Raw genomic sequence first — 16,806 nt, 5'->3', positions numbered from 1 at the left:
CCTAATGCTTCAGCAGCCACTTCCTTCTCAGGGCTTCCTCCTTGCTGATGACAGCTTCCTTTTTACCATGCATGACTGGCGTAGCTACCTTAGCACACAGAGCCCACACTGGCCCTGGCCCTTTCAGTGCGGTATTTCACACCCTGTTACACTGGGTATCTCAAGAGGAAAGTAATGACACAGCCTTTCACTTGTAAGTTACCAATACAGATCTGGTCAACGTTATGACAATATGAAGCCAATGTGAAGTTAGCAGTCTCAGCCCAATTCCTAGTAAACAGCATCCACATTACAGCAGCTACAATCACAATTGGCACATTTATTGACAATATCAGCCTACAGGCCAAGGATCAAATGGGCATACAGAGGCTCTCTAAGTAAAAAGGTAGTTGATTCTCCAACTTGGCATTCAGACACAGCAGCATGTGGAGGCTGCACTACCACTAAGCAGTGTCACCTCCGGATGGTGGGAATAAGGCGTTTCAGTTGAACAGCAGTTGCAGTACAGCTCTCCCAAACTGGGCATCTGACCTGGCTGCTAACTTAAGGGCATGAAGCTTGACAAAAGTCAGTGAGTTACTGACACTGCTGCCTTGCAGATATTCCTGAAACTGGCAGAAGACACTGTTTGTGCCCTGGTGGAGTAGGCCTTCATATCTGGAGGGAGAGGTACATCAGCCATCTGGTGACCTATCTAGATAAAATGTCCTAAGCAGCCTCATATGGCCACAAAAAGACATCCTGAAAGATTTAGTTCTATTAATATACTAGAGCAAGTATGTGTATATATACAGAGAGAGAGAGAGAGAGAGAGTTCTTGAGTCTAAATCAGGTAGACAGAGTTAGGCAGACGATTTAGCCAACACTAAGAGGTACCGGATTGGACGCCACGGTTTTTTTTGTTACCACGGGTGGTAAGAGGTGAGGGGAGGGTGGCAGCCACTTTTACTCTTGCATGAGAGTACAAGGAGGTAACAGGATGCATGGCCAGCCCCAACAGACACTGCTATTCAAAAGACTCAGATCTTGTGGACACATGAACCTATAGTGGGATCCACACTGACATATTCAAAGAAGCTGCTAGGATTTCTTTTATGTGCTTTGAGACGGCTAATGGTATACTTACATGATCAATTTCATCTCTTCCTTTCATATCATCGCTGTGGCTCTGCAGATCCACCAATACTAATCCATGAGGGTAAATTCTCAGATTGGAAAAACTACAAAGCAAAGTTACAGTGATTAGGATTTCATTTAACAACAACATTGTGGTTTACCAAGAGGAAAAACTGTTGCTTAATACAGTGCAATTCAGAAGTCTGGTAATTTTCCAGCTCCACTGTCAACAAATGATTTTCTCTCTCTGTTTCTTTCAAAAAGTAACTGAACAACAAACAGAGTTGACAGAGGCATGCCAGCCACCCTATAAGGATCATACAACTAATCTTAAAACAAACAAACAAACAAACCGCAGCAGTGCATAAAAACCAACACAGACATAACAAGAAGGAAAATGCACTGCACATTATCATATTCAAAGAATAGAGACTGATTTGTTGAGAGAGTTAGAGTTAGATATTTAAAAACAAAACAAGTTTCAGAAAACAATTAGCTATTCCCTTCCCTTTCACTTCAAGAGAACTTAAAGTATTAGAGCCACTTCATGCAGACAGCTTTCATGTTAACAGATTAATGACTATTCATAAGAAATAAAAAGCGTATTAGGGGAGGCGGGGGGGAGAAGATGACCACACACAATTAAGTGACAAAACGAGTACTAAATAAAGAGCAGGTAACTAGTTTCTACAAGTTTAATTACTGGAAACTTTTAAAGTGATTAAAAGTTTCCAGTAATTTTAGCTTTAAAGCGATTACCCTAAAAACTAAAAAGGGAGAGGCCATGGATGACATGAACTGAACCAACAACAACAAAACCATTTGCTCTATTCTAGAGGCCATTAATCGGCCATTTGCTTTGGATATCAGTGGGGTTTGGTTTGTTGGGGTTTTTTAAGCAAAGAAGAGAAGGCCTTTAAGATGGAACTCCAGTCCCTTTAAGAGAGAGCCTACAATGTCTCAGTTCACCAAAGTCTCTATTACAGGACCTGACTTAGGAGAAGGATATGCAGCATAATCCCTTTGGAGTAATTTTTTTTTAAAATCTACAGTAACGTCTATAGCAGGGGTAGGCAACCTATGGCACGTGTGCCAAAGGCGGCACGCGAACTGATTTTCAGTGGCACTCACACTGCCTGGGTCCTGGCCACCGGTCAGGGGGGCTCTGCATTTTAATTTAATTTTAAATGAAGCTTCTTAAACATTTTAAAAACCTTATTTACTTTACATACATCAATAGTTTAGTTATATATTATAGACTTATAGAAAGAGACCTTCTAAAAACGTTAAAATGTATTACTGGCACGCGAAACCTTAAATTAGAGTGAATAAATGAAGACTCAGCACACCACTTCTGAAAGGTTGCCGACCCTGGTCTATAAAGTACTTTTTAAAATATGCAGATTTATTGTTTTCCCTCTGAACCAGGTGGTATCAGAAACAGTCCACCCAAAGCCTTTCCCACTAATATTTAAGACTAACACCATTAAAACCATGGTTCACCAAAGCCACTGGACCAGTCTTTTTCCTCCTACTATCTAGTAAATAACTTCTGCATAATAAGCAACCTGCTAGTTCAGTTTGATGGAGGAAAGTAGACGAACAGTGATGTGATAGATCAGCCGTGGCCAAACTGTGGCTTGTGAGCCACATGCGGCCCTTTTACAGTTAAAGTGCGGCTCATGGACCCCGCACGCACCCTCCATTCTCTGCCTACCAGATGGGGGGAGAGGAAGGGAGGGGAGGGAGGGGAGCTCGGAGCATCTGCCCTGCAGCAAGGTGGGAGGATTAGAGGCTTCTGCCCTGCAGGGAGGGGAATCTAAGGGCTTCAGCCCCACAAGGGGGCGGTGGGCCAGAAGCACTGCACCTTAGCAGGAGCCGTCCCACAGGGCAGGTTGTGCACGTCTTGCAGCTCCGAAACTTCTGAAGATTATTGTATGCGGCTCGGAAGGTCAGAAAGTTTGGCCACTCCTGTGATAGACTCATGTTTGTCCTGTAATTCTAAGATCAGCTTAGTCACGAGGATGCTGCTCAATCACTTTAGAAACACTGTGACATTACCACTCTCTCAGGAGAAAGCACTCTCAGGTACTTTGTTCTAATAATAATGGTTTGGTTCTTTCTTTCATATCAACACTATAGTAAAAAGTTAGTGACAATCCTCAATAGAACAACTTAGGTATAAGCACGTTCAGTGCATTGATGGACATGAGCAATAGCAATACATGCAGTGAGACTTTCTTCAGCTTTTCAGAAATATATACCACAGTAAAAACCAACCAAGTTATGCTATTTATTTTTAAAGCAATCATGGGGACTGCAGTCTTCAGATTCACCATCTTTCCCCCCATCCATTCTTATACGGCAGAGCCACCCCGTCAGAATGTTCCCCAATTTTACTTTGATCGCCCTGAACACTCCACCAGCATCAATGCTTGGGTGTAAGAGCTGGTGTTTTTGAAAGATTCTACACACTATAGCATTGCCGTGTACACAAATGCTACAGAAGCAACATCAAAGCCAGGAAACTCTGGAGTAGTTTTTGTTTCGTGAGTGGGATGGCTAGGATCTGGTAAAAGTTAGCAGGAGATTGGCTCCAGCAAAGCAAGATTTGCTATAGTATAAGCAAGTCTTCGGCTTCCAGAAAAGGATAACTCCTTAGTCATATATAGAAGTTATTAAGTTAAGAATCTAGAGGTGGTCAAAAAATTTTGACGTTCAAGATTTCAGGCCACCTATCGGGGAGAAACATAAAAGACTGAAAACATTTGTGATCTTTTCCTCTTTTTCCCAAAAAACAGTTCTATAAAGAGCTGCCATTACTGTTCTCTAGCCTCTATGCAGGTGTGTCCCTAAAAGCATTTTTAGCCCTTTCTCTTGGTCTGTTTCTTAAGGCACATTACAAAAGAAACCCTGACTGGCAACAATGCTGCTGGAAAGAAGTAGTCAAGCATGGATGCAGAAGACTGCATGACAACTTTTTCCAACAGCTGGACACCCTCCACTACAGAAAGAGATTTTAATAAAGTGTGCTTGCCCAAGCAGGGCCGGCGCAACCCATTAGGCGACCTAGGCGGTCGCCTAGGGCGCTACAACTTGGGGGGCGGCGACCGCGGCGGTATTTCGGCGCCTCTGTGGGGGGCAGCACCTTCCACCGCCTAGGGCGTCAGAAAAGCTGGCGGCGCTCCTGTGCCCAAGCATGCTATAGACTAGCCCTATAGGTATGTACAATGCCTTCAGTCCAGGAGACTACATGGTTTTTGATCAAATACTTAAATGGAAGTACTTCTGTTGACTTTTTAAGTCAATTGATTCAGACCAATCCCTAACCACGACCCGTAGTGCTAGAGCATGTAGCTAGGTGGCACTCTTACTATTCTGTACTAAACCCATGCTCCGACATGGTGCCAGAGAATGCTGCACTATCAAATGTGCCATTTCAGACGTTTATCCCCATACTGTAACAATTGGAGGTATTTCACCTCCCGTTGGCCAGTTATTAATTTGGGTAGTCATCTCCTCTACACAAATTCCCCCCTGCAATTTCAATTTCCTGTCCTAAAGTGAGGCATTGCTATTACGGTTTAACAACTGCCATGTTTCACCTCCAATGTGGCTCATTTCAGAGCTGCGGGAGGTGCTTCCTCAATACATACATATTTTGTAAAAATTTTAAAATAAAGACACAATATAAAGGCAAGGTTATTTTATAGCAGGTATTAGAATATAAAGCAGAGGCTTTTCTAGACCTACATGGATTTTATCTATTTGTTATTTTAACTGTTGCCACAGGACCTTTTAGGCTTTACATGAGTGAAAGATTGCTGTCATGCCTCCTTTCTTCCCCAAAACTGGCATCTGAGTGGTTCATAGGGTCCCCCTAATTCAAATTGTAAATCTAACCCATACGTCCTGCCTCTAAACAGAAGACATTCTTAGCCTTTTTCTAAAGGCAAGTTGCACCAGTTTAACTAAAGTTAGTTTTTAAATCTGCTTAGCCAAACTGATGGAAACCCCTGCTGGTTACTGATTTACTTGTTTACCAAGTTAAGCTAAAACTGATTTAAGTGTGTCCACTAACTAAGCAGGTTTAAAAACAGACTTAGTCAAATCACTGCAATCATAGGTTTAGAAAAACACCCATTAACAACAGTAGGGCAGCAACAGTCCAAGGGTGCGGCCAGGAGACTTGCTAGCTTCCTCAGTAAATAAGACTCAGCAAAATCAAAAACTGTTACTATGCATTTCTGTTCAAAGTTCATTCTCTTTCCTAAGGTAAGTGTTCTCTTACTACCGGTCACACTGTGAGAGATCACGCTGTAAGTAACCATAGGGTGGCTGCCATCAAAAGCTGTTCAATTTTCTTGAATTGCTAGGTTAGGCAACCAGAAGGGGATAATTGCCTCAATGGGCTAGAGTCCTCTCACTGAAAGGTAGATAGGTAGGTAGGTAGGTAGGGAGTGTGTGTGTGTGTGCGTGTGTGTGTTTCAATAAGACACACTCACTAGTTTACCCCCACTGAAGTCACAAAATTATCGGGAAGCAAATGAGAGCAGAATCTAACCCAGTATCTTGTTACCACATCCCACCAACTCAGTCCTCGTTTGGAGCCAGATCTAAAGCTCACTGAAATCAAAGGGAGACATTTCAGCAACTTGAAATGGTATTGCATTAGACCTGTAGTTACTTACATCATTAGAGAATTTTCAAGGTGTCACTTCTAAGATCAGCAATTTTTAAGATTGAAAAGTAGATTAATACTGGAGTTTAAATGTTGTAAGTTCTAAAACAAGACTAATTTTTACATTAATAACGAGACTAGTTGAAAATAGTCAATGTGGTCTGTAAAATAGAAATATTCAAACATTTATTATTATGGTAGCACTTAGAGGTCTATCAGGTTGAGGCTCCTGAAGTGACACTCCCTGCGCACAGGAACATATATACAAAGATTTTGTTTTCCAGTAATTCCAGATGCAAGCAGTTGTTGGCCTGTTTAGATGGTACTTCAACTATTTAATATGCTAGAAGAGTCCACTTGGCAGAATGCTGCATATATAAAATAGTCTGGCCTGTTTAAATGCCAAATTATACTGTTCATATTTTAACAGAGGCAACACATTTTTCATCTACAAGATTATGAAGAAAACTGCTTTATTCTCCTTTCCTACACCTTACTTCTGTAATTAAAATTCAGTTTCGGTGGTGGGGGGTGGCAGTGTAGAGGGAAAGTGAAAAGAGATGAGAAGCAGCCCAAGTCAAGCAAGTCTTTCCCTCCTATAAGGGGTAGTGGAGGTAGAGTCTGAACAGAAATCAGGCTCAGTCATGGGGCCTTGGTGCTGCTGCAGCTGTGGGCCTGGATGCTGCCCAGCCACCCTTCTCTCTACACAGGTTGAAGGAATCACAGAGTTGCTTTTTTGGGGGGGAGATGGGGTGAGAGCATGCATACGTCATGGGAGCAGGGTTTGCTTGTTTTATTTGTTTCTAACATTTGACATTCAGGTCTCGCCTACGTTGGTTGATTTGTCCAGCCTTCTGCTAGGGGTGGTTGGAGATCTATTAGAGGACATCAGTTCATCAAGTTTCATTTCCTTTACACTTGTGAACTAGGAAGTGACTTATTTATACCGCTTGATGCTGTGGGACAGAGATTTGGGGTCAAGAGTTTAGTTAAGTCCTGTTAAATTAAAAAAAAAAAAAAAGAAAACTGAAAGAGAAGTCCGCCTTGCGAAGGATTCAGCACCCTCACCCCTTCAATTAAGGGTTGAGAGAGGACTATGGGGGAGAGAGGACGGAGACAACATTTCACATCCCCATTTCAGGCCTTCTTTGCATATCATACAGCAGCCTAAATATTTTCCTAGACAGGTCACTTTTAAAATGTTGTCTTCTGTCACTTAGGTATTCCTCATAATAGGGGAGGGAACAGAAGCCAATCCTGATTGAGACATTTCAATGGTATTATTTTAATAAATCAAACTTTGCACATCTATTAGCATTTCCCACCGAATCTCAGAGCGTTTAACAAACATGAATGAAACCCATCGCAACATCACTCCCGCATAGTAGTTATTTTAGTTATACAGATGGGAAAATGAAGGCATTTAAGAAATACCCAATGTTACAAGAGACAGTGACAGGGCTAGCAAGTGACTACAGATCTGATTATGCCTTCTGACCTTAGGATGATTCCGAGGGTAAACCACACAATTTATAGCCTGAGGCCAGGTCTTCACTACAGACCTATCGTGGTATAAACTAAGTTGCTCAGGGGTGTGAAAAATCCACTCTCCTGAGGGCCAAAGTTAAACCCACCTAACCCCCAGTGTAGACAGTGCTTTGTCAATGGGAGGGCTTCTTCCCACGACATAGCTACTGCCTCTCACGTAGGTGGATTAACTATACGGACAGGAGACGCTCTCCCGTCAGAGTAGGAGCGTCTCCACTAAAGCTCTGTATGTGAAGACAAGCCCTGAAACAAAGGGTTGGAGAGTGTCCAGACTAGCTTTTTTTAAAGAGATGTTAAGATGAGATAAAAAAATCCTTCACCCTTCTGCTGTAGGACAACACAGAATCATAATCTACAGAACCACCAGCGTGGTTGACACAAATGCCAATAAATCACAGTGCTCTACTCTGTTCCAAGGCTGAACAGAGGTTTAAAAAACAGTGAAGGTCACAGCTACTCAGAGAAGTATCTCATCTATTTATTTTTTTTTAATGAGAAAGAGGGATTTTGCTTTTAAAGCAGTTGTGCAGGCAGACCATGAGTGTGGATTTGAAGCAAGTCCTCCCCCTCTCCCCACATACACTGCCTGCCCAGGCACCACATGCAACTCTCAAGTTTACCCACACACGCTATCAAAGCTGCCACTAGAACACAGTAAGATACAGCATTCGTTTATATGGCAACATCAATTAAAAAAAATAAAACTCAAACAGTTACAGATACTATCTTTAGTGCCCCCTTCACCCTGAATTCCGTTGCCAAGTTTTACATTTTCTTTTCATCATTATTTTCTTGTTCATTTGCTGTATGGAAGGTGCCAGCACATATGCACAAAGTAAAAGTACACTGAAAGTGCAGTAATGATTTTCCCTACAATGTCATGTACTACCTGTAATGAGAGTCAGTAACAACATTTCAGGTAGGAATGTGCTGCTTAACACAAGGCACCCTTTTAGAAGTTAATGCAATTTACATAAGTGACTTTAAAGGTATTGATCTGAAACAAAAATTGCTGAGGTCCCACAATGCTCTTGTGAGAGCTTTGGTGTATTTGCCGGCTCAGTGTTTGGTCAATGAGGCTGGTACAGCAAAGAAAATATTCATTCACACCACTACTGGCAATGATTTGATTGGTTAAAGTGGGCAGTGTCTTGCCTCTGTGTGGGGTGTGAATGGCTATTTCCCCTACGTTTGTGTTGACAAAATGATTAGTGAATGTTTTTCAAGTGAGCCTTCTTCAATTAGGTTCTTTGTCAGAGTAAATCATGAATTAAATGGACCAGGTAGAGTTGCCAAATGTGACTTTTGCTAGCTTAACTTCAGACAAAGAAGAACGGGACTCTGTTATTTTGGCAATGACAACAGGAAAGTGTGGCTTAATCCGCAAATCAGCTCTGATTCATTTAACAGCTGCAGCTTTCCAAAGGGCCGTTCAGATAATGTCTTTGTCAGACAAATTTTTGTCGACAGCAACGGTAATACTCTGAATCTCTAATATACTACAACTAAAGAGTAGCATGCTCATTTTACAGTTTGTATTGCGTACACAGTGTTTAACAATATTTTCATGAGTTGTTCAAAACATTTTCATTTTTCTAGGTTTAGCACTTTTGCATGTGGCCCTGCATTGGCCCAGCTTTCTTTGCCTGGTTCAGGGCATAGATAAGTACTGAAACTACCCAAAGCAATTACTTTGATATTAAGGCTGGCTATTCTCCCTCCTGGGCTTCACCTCCCACTCAGCATGGAATGTTTGTGCCTGACAAGACCCAGCAATCCAGTATGAAAGCTCCTTGTTCAGGCCCACAAAGAAGAGACATTGTTCAGCAAGATGGGTCCGATTACAGCACCCTCCACTGAGGCCTTAATATCAGAGTTACAAGATTTCCTGCCAAAGCCAAAATAGTTTTGTTAGGTAACTAACTCCAGCCACTGCCTATGGAATAATATGAAGGTCTTTTGACAAAGGCCAAACTACAGCTGCATGACAGAACAATGTACGAAGTTACTAAATGTAAATCTCAAGACATCGTTTTATTAACATACAAATTCTACATGTATAATTAAAGCAGTACATTCTAGTATATACAAGGCCTTAGGGTTTTCTTAAGTCCAGCTAACATTTGACTAAATGTATAACTATGTCCACGAATGTTTTAATGGGCTGTAACAAAAGTTACAAAATTTGGAGTTTCCCTTTAACCTTTTTAGTAAAGAGGGTTCAGTTTACAAAAAAAAAAAAAAAGAAAGAGAGAGAGAGAGAGAACACGCTGCAGTCTTGCAAGCCTCTAGATAGCAGAAGATTCAAGAAGCATCTTTTTTAGTGGAAGATATAAGGCCTTTTCTGCACTGAGTATTTTTGTACCTGTGTAGCTAAACTGATATAACAGTGTGTGTAAGTTCCTATCACAAACTCCCTGCCATAGTGTAAACCATGATTTTGCACTGGTACAGCTCAAAAATTGGGTAAGAAAGAAAAGAAGTCCCACAAGAAAACCCCATACAGCCATGGTGACACTTCTCACTTTGCAAACTAGGATAAACTGCAACATCTCCATACTCTGAGCTTGCACCACTGCATTTAGATTAGCATTGCTATGCCAGCGCAAACAAACAAAAATGAAAAAGTCAACAAAACCCATAAAGCATAAAACCCATGTCAAGCTGCACAGCTTTTGGTTTCTGCCCTCAAGGATGAGCCAAAGTTACAAAATGGTCAGGCATGAATGCAGTAAAGCTAATCTAATTGGTGATGTGAAGCGTCAAATAGGCCAATTATACTTAAATATGCAGTCCTTCAAAAAAAAAGATTCTATTTCTGCATGGTAAAACAGCTAAGGGGAATAAACTGAGCCTGGTTTTATTAGTTTGTCTCAATTAGATCTACTTATATGAAAGTGTGTCCCACTCATACCATAACCAATTTTTTTTTTTTTTTTGGAAATTAACAATGGGTTTGTAAAATAGCCAAAAGCAATGGCAATAAAGAGGCAAAAATACCAAGTTAATACATCTAGAGAGACCAGGGGGTGACCTTATTGGACCAACTTCTATTGGTGAGAGAGACAATCTTTCCAACTACACAGAACTCTTCTTCAGATCTGGGAAAAACAGAAGCCCTGGGGACTTCATTTTTCTTCTCTCCAGAGAATGCACTTCAGTTAGTACATGTATCATTCACATGCTGTAATTTTCTAAAGCTAAAACGTGGTTAAACATATAACGATCTTATCGTTGGAAAATTGAGAATCCTGAGGCTAAAGCAGCAGTGATAAATGATGGCAGGGCTTCAAACACAGTAATCCATGGCAAGTAGGAAGTTCTCTCAAAGGGAGTTGGAAGGAGTGTAACTTTGGATTTCTGCAGAATTTATTATCTCATTACAAAAAAAAAAACTAGCCATTTTGACTGCAAAGATGGAATTCAGTTCACATTCGGAATGTTAAGTGATTTAATGCAGGTTGTCCTAAGTCTGAAGAGAAACAGTTCCTGGCTGTCTGTTTCTGAGATGTTTCCTATGCTGCAACAGGGGGTAAACTGATTAGAGCGGTCAGTTTTCACTGCTACTGCTCAGAGTTTTGGGCAGCAATGGAACTGGACAAAGTTTGGGTTAATTTCATTCTGCTACAACAGGAGGACCCCCCTACACCCACCCACACCCACACCCACAGGAGCGGTGGATCAGCTCAGCCGAGGAGATTCCATGATCCTTTTGGGAGCCACAAGGGAGAAAGAGAAAAAATATATAGCGAAGGAAGTAAAGCAAGTACTGCATGGACAGGGGAGAAAAATAAGGTTGAAAAACAGGAAGAGACACCCCATGATCTAGAATAAGGAAAAAAACAAATAAAGATAGGGAAGAAGGTAAAATGAAAACAACAAGGACACAGCAAGACACCTTTTAAATTTAATATGTTCAAAAAAGTTTTAGTTAGGTACGGTATTTAAACTACGTCTCAGCCAGTACCCAACTGTTTTGTTCCTTTGGGGGGGGGTGGTTTTGTTAGGGGATGAAGGGTTGGGCAGAGGTTTTCAGATATACAGTTCCTTTTATAGATTGCTTTCAGAAGCTCAGATGGTGTTAATGCTGCTTTTCTTACACAGTTATAACTATGCTCATAGATGCCTTCACTCATCTGGTCAGAATATGAACCCAGGGTCCAATATCCAACTCACCTGCCATTTTTGTTGATGTAAGTTGCTAAGTAACCATGATCCTCCCAGTTATGAATTGTTTCTGTCATTCCCTGCTCTTGAAAAACAGGCTGTAGACCTTTAAGAACGGCATTGCAATCAGCTGCAAGATGAAGGGAAGGGAGGGAAAATACAGTCAGTTAAGACATTCTCAGACAAAGGTTAAGTTTACTACACACACCTGCTGCTTTATTTATATTTTAAAAAAGGTTCTATAGTTCTTGGCTGCAGTCTGGCAGCTATACTCTGGACCGCCCTTGTTCCCCCACTGAGGCAGTGGCTTTTGAGTCTGCAACCTTACCCTATGGGGGTGCCTTGTCCCCTCCTTTATGACATCTTTCTGGTCAAGACATCAGACATATTTTTTTTTTAAGATTTGGGTGATCACAGAGCAAAGTGTAGTTTAATAGGATTAATATTACTCAACCACTTCTACCACCATGAAAGCAAGACTCCAGACTTGTACTATTTTAATTATGATGAGACCTGATAATAGAAAAGCTACTGTACTGGATGACCTCGCAATCTCGGCCTTTTGGCTGAGGGGTGAAAACATTTCTCCCCAGGTTAGGACTTTTAACATTCTCTCCAATAACAATGACTGACTGGGCAAGATGGGCCAACCAATTCCACTCAAGACACAAGTCAAGCTTTTCCTGATTCCTTTTTGGAGCAATAAGACGATTTTCCTCAGGTGAAGAGGGAAGCTCTAAAGTGAAAGTTTGTAGCTAAGGGATACAAAGCAATAGTAAGTGCTAATGCACGTTTCTCACCACTACCACCAATACCAACAGTGAGTTATATTTTTTAATTGACTGTCAAGAAGCCCTCCAACAGAGACTTCAATCTGCAGGTGCTCGCTGTTGGTCATCACTTTTCTATCAAGAAAATACTGATTTATGCGCTGATCCCTGTCTGTGGTACAGAGAGGTCTGTTTGCACAGAACTCAATAAAGGCTCAGGGCCTTAGTCATCAAACTAAAGATGTTCCAGGGTTTAGTACTTTCACAGGCCAAATCTAAACTAAAATGAAATTACTTAGAGCCTGTTCCCTCAGTTATTTACTTACATTAATTAGACAATCCCAAAAGATGGAGGAGCAGAATTGTCATTCCCTTATTTAAGAGGAGGCCATTATAACCTGCCAACTATAATCCAGTTATTCTGCTAGAGTTCATATCCAATATACATAAACATTTGTCCAAAGTCAACCCTAGTTTGATCGCACTGAGTTTAATGCAAGTAACATCTGAGACTCGTTTGCTCTGTCATCTCCAAAAAAAAGAGATAAATCTACTTTTGTAAATCAGTAATCATCCCTTTATAGCTAAAACAATCAAGTTACAGCACAAAAGTCTGGTGTGCATAAAATAAAGAGATTGCATCTTTTGCTTCCTCGTTACGGTATTTTAGAAGCTGCATCAGAGTGAAATGCTAAAACTAAATTGTGACTCAAGTTAGTTGACCTTGGAATTAGTTTTCCATGCTAAAATAGTGACTCTGGTAAAATTACATGGGACTCAGTGCAAAACTAGTAGAAAAGTGTCATACAACTCAGGTTTTGATGTACATTTGAGATGAGTTTAAAAAAAAAAAAAAAAAAAGAAGACACCAAGCCCCAATTAAACCTCGGTTGCCCTAAGACCATCCAGCAAGACAGGCATAGCAAAACAAGTAGCTAGTCTACACAGGGAAATGTATTGTTTAGCTATAGTGGAATAATTATAACTATAGCTATGCCAATATAGCTATATGCAGACAAGATTCCAGTGTTAAAATGACTTTAGTCAACAATTACTCTGCTTTAGATGATCAGTTTCCCCAGGTAGACAAGCCCTAAAATTTAGGAACCTCTATCTTCCACCATGTACAAAGACTACTAGACTAAACTGCCAACCTGATTATTGATTGACATTATGTAAACGCTGTACTCAGACATGTCGGCTATCATCCATATAATTTTACCAAACCAACTGAAATACTAGAGAGGAACAAAAAAATATTTCCCTTATTTTTCTCTGTCAACCAGGTCACAAGAATGATGTGATTCATCTCTCTTGTCAAATGTATTAATCTGGGAAGGCACTGCCTTTTAGATAAAGATCAAATAATGTTAGAGCTAACAAAGCAAGAGTTCACATTTACCTTTTATCTTCTCCATCTCATTCATTACACTCCCCGCAGTTTCAATTTATGCTTAATTAGAATTAAGACAAAACAAGTTCTACTGAAAAGCACTGAAGAATGTGTGTGCTGACATGGCTACTAATTTTACTCATGTGTAGTGTTCACATGTGCACAAGTGAAAGTGGACTCTCCTTCCAAACCTCCACAATATGCATGCAGTGTTAAGCGGCGGTGTAAATACAAACACTTTACTGGGGAGATTTTATTTACGAGTTTCTTTGGCAAATTAGCTCAATTAACTATTCCCATTATAATGATAGCTGAAACAATCAAATGCAATCTCTACCCTCTCTCCTCAAAAAAAACACAACTTTTTTTTGCCTTCTTTCATACTCCACATTTTCTAGGAAGTTTTAGACCCTCTCCCTGGCTCCATATCCACTAGCAATTTTTATACTTCCTATCCAGCAGCAGTATAGATACACCATTGGTGTAAGCACTAGCACAGACTAGACTCAGGAGTTTATAGCAGTGTCATGAAAGCAGTTTTTCATGACTGGGTGTTGAACACCCTCCCCTGCTCTTGTTGTCTGCACTGCTAGTACTGGTACAGCCACTCCCTGGCAAGAAAACTGGTTCCGCATTTTTTTAATTTAGACTCTGCCCTCCGTGTTGTCTCTTGTGTTGTCCATCCCATCCCCCACACATCCTCCCCACTACTACCCCCTCCCGTCATCTTTTCCCTCCCACTTTCTTTCTTGCTTTCTCCTACAAGATCATAAGAGTGCTACAGGAGCATGAAAATGAAACTGATGGGTGCTTAGTTAGTTTAATTATACACACAGCACTTTCCAGGCCAGCAGATTAGAGTGAAAACCACAAAGGCCTGGTCTACATTTGAAAATTAGGTCGGCATAACTACATCGCTCAGGGATGTGAAAAATCCAAACCCCTGAGAAGCATAGTTAAGCCAACCTAAGTTCCGTGTAGAGAGCACAAGGTTGATGGTAGAATTCTTCCGCTGACCTATTTATCACTCTCAGGGAAGTGGATTACTTATGCCAACTGAGCAACTCCTCCTGTCAGAGTAGGCAATGTTTACACTGAAGCTAAGTGTAGACATGCCCTAAATAAATTCCAGACCTTCACTTGGATGCTGCTGCAGCAGCTGCATCATCATAACCACTGGGTAGCCAAGAAGTATTTGGAATATTGACACCCACCACCTCGTCCCCCCACCCCCACTCCCCAGTTTTAAAAATAAGTGAACTTGCCCCCTTACCCCAGTTCAGAGCAGGAGGATCAATATAGTGAGCAACCCCAGGCAAGGCAAAGTGTATCCTCTGACCATAAGCAGCAACTCAAGTGAAAGAAAGCCTTTCCATTCAGCTCAAATATTGATGCACGTTCAGCCCAGAGAAATTTCTTTACAGTTCACATGGAAATTTAACAAACTGCATTTATTTAAAATGTCAAGTACAGAATTAATTATCTAAGTATTTGGCATTTATGTATTGAAAGGAAAGGAGCTGCAAGGGATTAGATATCAAAGAATACAAAACAAAAATTACTATTATGTACAATGATGTCACATCTGCGTAAGTTTTAAGCATCCAGTCTGTGCATAACAACATGCTTCTAGAAGAGGCAGTTTGGAATAGCTACAGACATTCCTCTGAAGTTACAGTTGCCAAAAGGCTGCTCACTGATAAAAACCAATGAATTTAAATGCTGTCTTAAGGCCAAAATGGAAAAAAAGAAAAAAGAAAAAAACACATTATGATCTGCTAATCTGACCTCTTGCACAATACAAGCCATAGAATTTCACTCTAATTCCAGCATTCAGCCCCATAATTTGCAGCTGAACCAGACCATCTCTTTTAGAAAGACATCCAACCTTGATTTAAAGTCTCCATGTAAGACAGAGTTTCCAACAACATCCCTTGGTAATCTGTTCCAATAGTTTATTACCCTCTTGTTTATTACACATCTTTTTTCCAGTTTGAGTTGTTCCAGTTTTAATTTTGAGCCATTTGATCTTGTTATGTCTTTATCCTCTGAATTAAAAAAGCCCTCTAAATTTCTGGTTTGTTCTCTCCTTGTAGGTACTCCTGCACCACAATTAAGTTGCTTCTTAAACTTCTCTGTAAGATAAACAGACTGAGCTCCTTAAAACTCATTGCAAGGTATGAACACAATTAATGTGATGGTTCCAAAAATACATCAACTTCTATCTGTTTAGTACTTGCTAGTCAGATAAAACAAATTAAATAAGACTGGCGGGGTGCAACCAGGGACAGTGGGACCGCTGTGCCCCCTTAACTCACTAATTTGGGTTGTCTCTCACAATGTCTTCCTGGTAGGGGTGACCAGATGTCCCGATTTTATAGGGACAGTCCCTATTTTGGGGTCTTTTTCTTATATAGGCTCCTATTACCCCCCCACCCCCTGTCCCGATTTTTCACATTTGCTGTCTGGTCACCCTACTTACTGGTGACAAGCAGCAAACTCCTCCATGTGCTGTTACCACTCAGTACAATTGCATATGGAGCCCCACACCCAGCTAGATTGCATGAATGCTCCCAGAGCCACTCATGAATCACAAGAGAAAGGCACCAGCCAAATCCCCCCCGCTCCTAGCCTTGTACCCTAGGGAATATACCATCTTGAACTGCTCAAGACCCTTTCTTGAGCAATGCAAGTTTATTAATTGGTTCACTACTTCATCAAAGGAAAGTGGACATACGCAAGCCTTTGTAACCTGAGCAGATTTACCAAGCACTTCAGTCAAACTCACTGATAAGGACAAACATTAGAATAAGTTTATTGATTACAAAAGATGGATTTTAAGTGTTAAGTGATTGGTAACTACTCTGACTTTTGCCTAAGGAAAATAAAAGATAAACACGCAGTCTACATTCTCAACTTTATTAGACTAGGCAATCTGGACTAAGCAGTTCTTCTCACCCCACTGGATACTGCAGGTTGGTTACAATCTTTCATATGCAGGCTCTTCCTGTTAGTCTGGGGACTAGTCTCCTCAGCTCCAGCGTTCTTGTTGCCTTCAGCGTAGTTGCGGGAAGATACAGGACAAACCATGAGGCCTCTGTCCTCTATTTTATATCCTCATTCCATGTGCT

General features: G+C 40.9%; 1 protein-coding gene across 1 annotated transcript in view; it reads right to left on the bottom strand.

Moving 5' to 3' along the window:
* LOC112105117 (spermine synthase) overlaps positions 1–16,806 on the bottom strand; it is a 66,725-nt gene that overhangs the window by 28,447 nt on the left and 21,472 nt on the right. The window contains exons 2-3 of the mRNA XM_026648821.2: positions 11,522–11,642; positions 1,127–1,220 (exon numbers count right to left, since the gene is read on the bottom strand). Of these exons, the coding sequence (XP_026504606.1) occupies positions 1,127–1,220; positions 11,522–11,642 (215 nt within the window). The remainder of the gene's footprint in view (positions 1–1,126; positions 1,221–11,521; positions 11,643–16,806) is intronic.

This window comes from Terrapene carolina, unplaced genomic scaffold (genome assembly GCF_002925995.2).
Source record: "Terrapene carolina triunguis isolate 2854851 unplaced genomic scaffold, T_m_triunguis-2.0 Scaffold22, whole genome shotgun sequence".
Classification (NCBI taxonomy): Eukaryota; Metazoa; Chordata; order Testudines; family Emydidae; genus Terrapene; species Terrapene triunguis.
This window is presented reverse-complemented; position numbering and strand designations above follow the sequence as displayed.